The 8,713-nt window shown below is 38.3% G+C and overlaps 1 protein-coding gene across 1 annotated transcript; it reads right to left on the reverse strand.

Moving 5' to 3' along the window:
• Nucleotides 1–1,790: 1,790 nt before the first annotated feature.
• On the reverse strand, nt 1,791–8,367 carry LOC102757747 (GMP synthase [glutamine-hydrolyzing]). The gene is made up of 4 exons (XM_006753833.2): nt 8,227–8,367; nt 4,214–4,344; nt 2,959–3,131; nt 1,791–1,913 (listed from the first exon to the last, which is right to left on the reverse strand). The coding sequence occupies exons 1-4, from the start codon at nt 8,358–8,360 to the stop codon at nt 1,812–1,814; spliced, it is 540 nt and encodes a 179-aa protein (XP_006753896.1). The 5' UTR covers nt 8,361–8,367; the 3' UTR covers nt 1,791–1,811.
• Between the last annotated feature and the right edge of the window lie 346 nt (nt 8,368–8,713).

Raw genomic sequence — 8,713 nt, forward strand, 5'->3', positions numbered from 1 at the left:
GAAGGACAAGTGAACAGCACTTTCTAAGCTTCCATGACCTAACCCTTTACATGTACGATTCAGGGGAGCATTGTTCCCTTGAATGCACTTTAGGGGCGGGGACACAAAAAACCAGCTATTACTACAGATTCCTAATATTTGCTTGAAAACAAAATTGTAAGACACTTTTGCTAGAAATTTTCCACATAAACATAAATATTTGTAAGCCCTTTATAGGTTGTCTATTCCAGCTCTAAAGACCAGATAACTAACGTATCCTCTTTTCAAAGGGCCATTAAGAATAACCCATCATCAGGACAGAGAAGGAACCTTTCAAGTTTTGTAGAAGTCAATGAACCCCTTGGTCTCAAGTAAGGATATCGGTTACAATAGACAGAGTTCTTCCCTCGATGGTCCAGCAACAGTTTTCTTGTCCTCTGGGCTAGCCAGAATGAAGACATCTGTCACGCATAATTTTATTATTTGTCCAACACTGAATCCCATACAAAATTTTATACCTTAATACAGAATTTTGAAAATAAGAGGCAGCAACCTGAGATGGAAGTGGTATGAGAAAAATATAGACACCTAAAACTAATATGTTGTGTATCAATTATACTTCAATAAACAAAAGAAGAAAAACATGGTAACATTCTTAAATAGTAACATCAGCTAAAATACTGAGAAGTGGTTGTAGAATATACGTCTAATACTGCCTATTTTTATAGTACTTACATAAATGTTACAAAGGATCTGGCAGAAACTGGTGGCAATGGGAACAAGTCTTACACCACTTCTTGAATCTTCTCTTACAGCTGGTAGGATTACAAAGTTTGGCAATTGCGCGCACAAACCAAAACTAGTCAGTCTTCTGGGCAGTGGGTAATGAACCTAACACATGACATCTAAGAGTTCATTTTACAACTCTTCACTAGGTAATAGAAGCTGCGGGCGTGCATTTGTAAGCTGCAGACATGCACAATGGTCTTCGTGGTCTCAGAGCTTCCCCTCTGACCAAACGAGATTAAAGCCCTCAAACTTGATGCTGCACCAAAGCCAGTCTCTTCTAGGAAGAGAACAGAAACTTCCTATCCAGGCTGCTGTAGCAGGCAATATAAGGCAGGGAGGATAAAGCTCCTTATTAGTGAAAAAGCTACGTAAGCAACACGACATCTATGGGAAACAGGATTTGAAAACATTTTAAACTGAGACCACTCATAGTTTCTTTCTCCCATGGCTGTGGTATCATGAAATTCTAAAGCACTTCTGCAAATTCCTGGTGCTTTTCATCTTAAAGTAGCTTACATTTATAATGCCAGTGTACTGAAAAAGTGGCTGGAACAGCCCACCTATACCTTTATCTGACATGTTCATCACTTCCCCCACCCTTTGGAGAAACGAGGTTATTGGCATGGAAACTCAGATTCTCCAACAGGCATACATACTAAGTCACGGGAGTTTTCTAACAGCTCTTAGAAACTGACAAGGGAACTTGGAAGCCCATTAATACTCCAAACTCACCCACCTCCATACATCTTCACTGACAGACACCAATAGCAACAGTAAGTTTACACATAAAGAACAAGTGAGGGAAAGGCAAATGCAGTGTCAATCTGTCTGAGTGTAGGCAATGATGCGTTGATTATACCCGTACAAACTTCAGTCCCCTTTAGTTATTCCCAACTCAGCCTTCAGGCCATAAATTTTTGCTGTGAAGAATTCAGATGTAATATAGCCGCTCCAGCACTCTTCACAGTACTGCGTGTCAATACTGGGAATGGTCTCTAATTAATTTAAACTGCACACAGTACTTTAGTGAAACAAGAAGTTTATTACTCCCACTCAGTAGTTCCTGGGGGCTTTGATGTTAAGTCATACATAATTCGAGAAATACCAGGAATCTTCTTAATCTCAGTGACCATCTTCAACACCACCTGTTATAAAACAAAGATTACAATTAAAAGAATCCACTGCATGTCCTAAAATCCCAAAGGGCTTGCATTTGCAATTTGAAACTGTAATCTATTTTTACTATTTGCTTCTATGTACACGGGATGGCCTCTGATTAATTTTAGGTAGTGAACCTACTTCCCTCTATAGGTTGAAGTGACTTAAATTCAATACTACTCAAAGTACGGCCCACAGATAGGTGCGAGCCTACGAGTTATGTTTGTCGCAGGTCCACGACAAGTGTTTAGAAACATTCATAATAATTTCACATTGCTCTGGCATCTAAACATAGTATTTTATGTGTTTAAGCCAATTCTTCACAAATTATCTGTGGCTAAAACAACTCTGAGTCTACCAAGGTGGTGCATAATGCATTATAATAATAACCACTGACATATGTACAGGAGAAAGCCTGGTCACTGAACAAAAACTTGGCAAATCTGAGCCTAACAAAAAACAGACTGTAAGCCACATTTCCCGGCCCAGCTGTGCAGCTACAACCAGAGCCTTGCATTAGCTACTGGAGCAGTGGTCCAACTAACAAAAGCTCAGTGTGATTTTCATTTTCTAACAAGCAAATGACTCCTTTGTGGAGAGAGAATAGGAGAGGGAGATGGTGATCAAAAATTAAATTGCTGGTAGCAGAATATTAAAGAATTCTTGGGTTTCTGGTCATAATGCCATCAATTCTCATCCTTATTTCCAATAAACTTTTCTTCACTCCTCAGGTTTTCTTCTTTACTTAGAAAATATTATTTGTAAAGTAGAGGTTGGTTGGCAAAATTAAATAAAGTTATAGATTAGAGAGTTGTTTGGTTCCTCTCCATATGGTAATCAGACGTCTAGAGGGTTTTAATATATTTAAGGCCTTTTTCTACTACAGTGTACTGAACAATCATGTGGAGATAAAAAGAGCCTGTCTTCTGAACAGAAAACCAAATATCAACATTGTCATAGTCTATTCCACTGGCCATATTATAAAATGTATGAGGCACTGAAAATATACATTAGAAGGAACATATAAATTACCTCTACAGGGATCTCATTGCCAGGTGTTGCAGGTATACCAGTCATGAAATCACTAGTAATAAAGGTTCGAATAACCACAGATCTCTGGCATGAAGGCTGCTTCTGAAGGGGGTCCCGATCAAAATGTAATGGTGTCAAAATCACCGGCATCTGACTGATTTTTCCAGCATAACCTAGAGAAAGGAAGTTAACATAGAGAGCCAATCACCATCCATGGAAAAGCACTGTGACCTAGTTCAATAAAACCCTCCCAGACAATATCTGGTCACATACACACACCAGTTAGGACAGCCATTGTGCATTGTTTCCAGCTACTCTCACGGCATTTTAAGTAAACTCAATCACAAATACAAGTAATAAAATTTGACTGTAGTGCTATGATGTAGTGATGACACTATATATATGTAACATATATATAAAGCCTATTCTTTTAATTCGTGGTAGTTATGGTCTAGAGCAAGGGTCCTCAAACTATGGCCCGCGGGCCACATGCAAATACAAGTATTGTATTTGTTCCCGTTTTGTTTTTTTACTTCAAAATAAGATATGTGCAGTGTGCGTAGGAATTTGTTCATAGTTTTTTTTTTAAACTATAGTCCAGCCCTCCTACGGTCTGAGGGACAGTGAACTGGCCCCGTTTAAAAAGTTTGAGGACCCCTGGTCTAGAGGAAATACAGTTAGGTTCTTGCAAGCCTCTGGTCACATTTTCATCAACCAATCAGTACATACCTTGTTTTATGTATTTAATATTTATTGCAGATTCATTAACATTGATTTCACGGCCAACAGCACTATAATTCAGGCATGAACAAACCTTACTAACCTACATATTTTCTCTCTGAGGCACATCACAGCCTTCCTGTGCTTAGAAATCTAGACAGCACCTCAGCACTATGCTTGGGGGACATTTTAAACAGTGAAATCACCAACCAAAAGCATGAAAATGCCAAAAATATGCCACTAAATAGCCTACAAAAAGAACATTTGTTTACAGTAAGTGCTAGAACAAGAAAGCAGAGTACTGCCTTGTTCAACATCAGTTGCAAGTTGGTCAACTCAATTTTTTTGCCACTCTGCACATGTCTGCACATAAACAAAGGGTGGATAATTTTTTTATGAAGGCAACATCATAGAATTATCCATAAACATGAAAGCACCTAAAAATTGAAAATCTTATAATTCTACTAGAAATCACAATGCCAAGCATCCAAATTTTAGTTAGAGCATGCAGTGATAAGCAACATGAGCAACTTACCGGACTCCCTGAGAATGTTCTGAGCCTCAAAATCAGCTTGGCGTAAAGTACTGAGCACCCCTGTTGTCAAGAAAGTGGGAGTAACATCCGTAGGAGGCTCTTTAACTGGTGGGCCAAATATATAGACAACTCTAGAAGGGGGGAAGAGGAAATTACAGAGAATTACAATTTAGTATGATAAGCAATGCACAAGGAATAACATTCTTTCCATTTATTCTTAGGCCCCTCTCCTACCCACTTCAAATCCCCAAATGGGTTGGTTAGAATATAAAATTATAGAGGGGCCTATGTTCTATGTACCTTCCCCAAAGTGTATTCTCTAGAATACTAATATCTCAGAATGTGCAAAGATATATGTGATTATCATATTCCTCTTTTCATTTAATGTCTTGAGTTAGAGTGTCCCCAGTATGTCATATCCAACTGGAACCTGTGGTGAAAACAGGATATTTGCAGATGTAATCAAGTTAACATAACGTCAGGTGGCCGTTAATCCAATGCAGGGGTCCTCAAACTTTTTAAACGGGGCCAGTTCACTGTCCCTCAGACCGTAGGAGGGCTGGACTATAGTTTAAAAAAAACTATGAACAAATTCCTATGCACACAGCACATATCTTATTTTGAAGTAAAAAAACAAAACAGGAACAAATACAATATTTGTATTTGCATGTGGCCCGCGGGCCGTAGTTTGAGGACCCCTGATCCAATGACTGGGTGACTTTCTAAAACCAGAGAAATCTTGGAACGTAACACACACAGACAGAAGAGGGCATGTGAGAATGGAGAAGATTGGCGTTACACTGCCACAAGCCAAGGACTGCCACCAAACACCAGAAACTAGGAAGAGGCAGGAAAGGATCCTCCCCTAGAGCCTTCAGAGAGCATGGCCCTGCTGACACCTTGATCTTAGACTTTTAGCCTCCAGAATCGTGAGAGAATGAATACTTTGTTTTAGCTTCTCTGTTTGTGGTAATGTGTTCTGGTAGCCCCAGGAAATTAATACTCATAAGCTTGGGGAAACAGTGAGTTGAACAAATAAACAGGTTTTTACAACAAAACTTCAGAAGTTGTAATATGCTAATATGCACTGGAAACATCCAAGATGAGGCTACAATGAATTTCCCAAACTTATTTGACTACTCAGTCTTTTTTTCATTTTGGGCAACACTAATCCCAAGGAAAGATTCTCCTTTCCGCTTTATTAAAAATGTAACCAAAATGGACACCTAAACTTGGTATCTTATTAGTTCCTTCTAAAAGGAATAACTCATAAGTGCTTTCAGTAATTATCTATTTGAAAGATATGAAGATACACCACTGCCAAGTGTTAATAAAAGTAGGGTTTGGAACATAGCTTGAGGAAATTAGGCTCAAACAACTGAAGGGTAATCTTACCACTGTTTGGAGGATCTGTTGTACAACCTTCACTCAGGAAAAAAGAGGCAGTCAGGGTAGAGATAGGAGTGCCACCTCGCTTCCCCATCCCAACTCCAGCGAGCAGGCAACTAATTGTCCCTTTCCCTTAGCCCTATCTGGCTTTAGTAAAGAAAATCAATCTCCCTTGGCAATCTCCCACAGTTAAGTTTAGTTATGCTTTTCTTTTCTTCTTAATATATACTTGGAATAAAGCACACAGAAGAAAACAGCAACAGATCAAAACCACCACTACCACCAATTACTTCATTGCCTCCTCCAGAATATACTGTAGCAGAAAAAAAAGTTTTGTCCCAGGAACTATTTAGCAACATAGTTCCTAGAGCTCATAAACAATCCTTAAAGGAAAAGGCAAGTAGACAAGAGAATGCCACAACTTGATTTTTTTGGTCTAATTTCTTACAAACAAGAGTGATAATAAATATGCAAGGATAGGTAGAACAGCCAAACTGGAGCAGTCGCTCTCTCTACAAAGATTCCATCTAATAGCAATGGGGGCTGAGGGGGGAGAGAGAGTGACACCAAAAAATGGGAAACAATTTTAGAAATGTATTTCTAATTCCTAAAAAGGAGCTTAGCAAAAATCTAAAACTTATGAAGACTCTTTCTTTTTAGGGCTTGTTAGGTTTTTTAAAATGTAGTAGGTTTATTGTTGTTGCTTATTTGTTAGACATTTTTTTATGGGGGGAGGGAACGGAAGGGTTGTGTAAGGAAAGAGAAAAACAGAAGAAAGAAAAGACAGGAAGAGAAACCAGCATATAAAGGACAGAGACTAAGTTTAAACATGGGTGAGTAACCTCGGCAAAAGAAAAATAAAGGGAGATAAAACTGTAAGAATGTACTAATAGCATAGTAAGAGCAAGGGAGTCAAAATTAGGGAAAGGAAATACTCCATTTGACCTCTAAAGTTAAAGTATTAGCATTATTCAGAAGATGAATTATGAGCCATTACTTTAACCAAAACAATTATCTCCATTCAAAAGAGTTCATTACAATCCTAGCCAGTTTGGCTCAGTGGATAGAGTGTTGGCCCATGAACTGAAGGGTCCCAGGTTAGATTACAGACAAGGGCATATACCTCTACTGCAGGTCCATCCCTGGCCAGGTTGGAGCACATGCGGGAGGCAACCAGTTGATATGTCTCTCACACCGGTGCTTTTCTCTCTATCTCTCCCACCTCCCTTCCACTCTCTAAAAATCAATGGAAAAATATCCTCAGGTGAGGATTAACAACAACAACAGAGAAGCACCATGATATGCAGAAGGAGTATATGCTATTTGCTAGCCCTTCCCATCTTCCACATACTGATTTCCAAGTAACAAAAATTAAAGCCCTGTGGCTCAAATTGCAGAGCTGCCATGTCTTGGCAGATGAATTCAATCAATAAAAAATTGCTTATATAATAAGTAAATAAAAATAGGTACTTACAAACTTACCACTACTTATTTTAAAATTCACTCTTTTTCAGGGTATTAAAGGTGCTTCCTTATTTGGGGGCCTTAGGTTCATCGGAGTAAACCTTTTAATAGGCATATTCCCACCAGTAAAAAAGATGGTTTCCCTGTGACTCCTTATCTGGAAATCCCAACAGCAGGCAGTTGGAGAACAATACACACTCTGCTAGGTAACCACCAATGGAAAGATTTCTAATTTCTGCAGCAAATTTGAATAAACTAAAACATCAAGTAATTATTTTTGGTTGTTAACTACCCAATACCCATTAAAAAAATAAAATAAAATAAAAAAACAAGACCAGAGAAGAGTGAACAACTGTGAAATAAGAATATTTAATGAGCAATCTGGCACCAAACAAGTTGAGATTATTGAACTATACAAAGTTCAATACAAAGTTCAAATTGTAAAATAGACAAAGATTATAACTCAGCTATTGATATATCCAACATAAAAATTAATGTGCAAATTAAAGGAAAAATAAATCTGAAAAACTAAATTGAAAATAAATTATACATGTAGTTATTTTAATGATATCGGGCATTTGCCTATTTCTTTTCTTTGATTTCCTGATTATTAATAAATTAACTAAGCCCCTAACTTGTAATTCTACAGCCTTCATATATTTTTTTCAATCCTTTGGAATAAAACATGTTACCATAAAATAGGTAGTGTAAGCTGCTAATTTGGAAGACATGACTTAAAACTGCCTTTTTAAAAGCAGATAAAGGCATTGTGTTGAAGAAACAAAACACAAGATATTAAATATCTACTCACTTGTGACCTAAGTAGATATATCTGTATCGACACTTGAGCCTTTTGGTCCTTTAAAAAAACACCTTGCCCAGTTGGTGTGGCTCAGTGTTTGAGGGTCAACCCATGGACCAAGAGGTCACCAGTTTGATCCCCAGTCAGGGCACACGTGTCCAGATTTTGGGCTCAATCCTCAGTTTGGGGAGTGCAGGAAGCAGCCAACCGATATTTCTCTCTCATTGATGTTTTTATCTCTCTATCCCTCTCCCTTCCTCTCTCTCTAAAGGAATCAATAAAAACATATTAAAAAAAACAACAACAACAACTTATCCTTCCATTACACCTAATCCCCTGCTCCCACTGTAGAACATACCTGTTAATGTTGTGACACATGCGAGGTATAAGCCTAGCCAGGAAAATAAGTGATTCCCAGTCAGGCTCATCTTTACTGGAGATTCCACACACATAACTGTAGGAACGACAATCACCCTGAAAGTAAAAATGCATTCAATAATTTTAATGGTTTTGCAGGTGAGTGGATTAAAAACCTATGGTACATCTACTCAATGGAATACTACACCACTATAAAAAAGAAGAAACTTTTACATTTGCAACAGCATCGATGGAACTGGAGAGCATATGCTAAGCCAGTCAGAGAAAAATAAATATCACATGATCTCACTCATATGTGGGATATAATGATCAATATAATTTGATTAACAAGAATAGATCCAGAGACAAATGGCCGGGGATGGGGGGTGGGGTGTTTAGAGAGCAACCAAAGGACTTTGTATGCATGCATATTAGCAAAACCAATGGAAACAGACACTGGGGCTGGGGCAGTGGGTGCTTGCCCGGGG

The sequence above is a fragment of the Myotis davidii genome, unplaced genomic scaffold (genome assembly GCF_000327345.1).
Source record: "Myotis davidii unplaced genomic scaffold, ASM32734v1 scaffold570, whole genome shotgun sequence".
Lineage (NCBI taxonomy): Eukaryota > Metazoa > Chordata > Mammalia > Chiroptera > Vespertilionidae > Myotis > Myotis davidii.

What these genes read in the sequence shown, in the direction of transcription:
- LOC102757747 (XM_006753833.2), bottom strand. Translation starts at nt 8,360, where the DNA reads ATGCATTTTTACTTTCAGGGTGATTGTCGTTCCTACAGTTATGTGTGT. An exon ending in ATGTGTCACAACATTAACAG is followed by an intron (nt 4,345 to 8,226) that starts GTATGTTCTACA and finishes CCCCCCTTCTAG; the next exon opens with AGTTGTCTATATATTTGGCC. An exon ending in GAACATTCTCAGGGAGTCCG is followed by an intron (nt 3,132 to 4,213) that starts GTAAGTTGCTCA and finishes TCCTTTCTCTAG; the next exon opens with GTTATGCTGGAAAAATCAGT.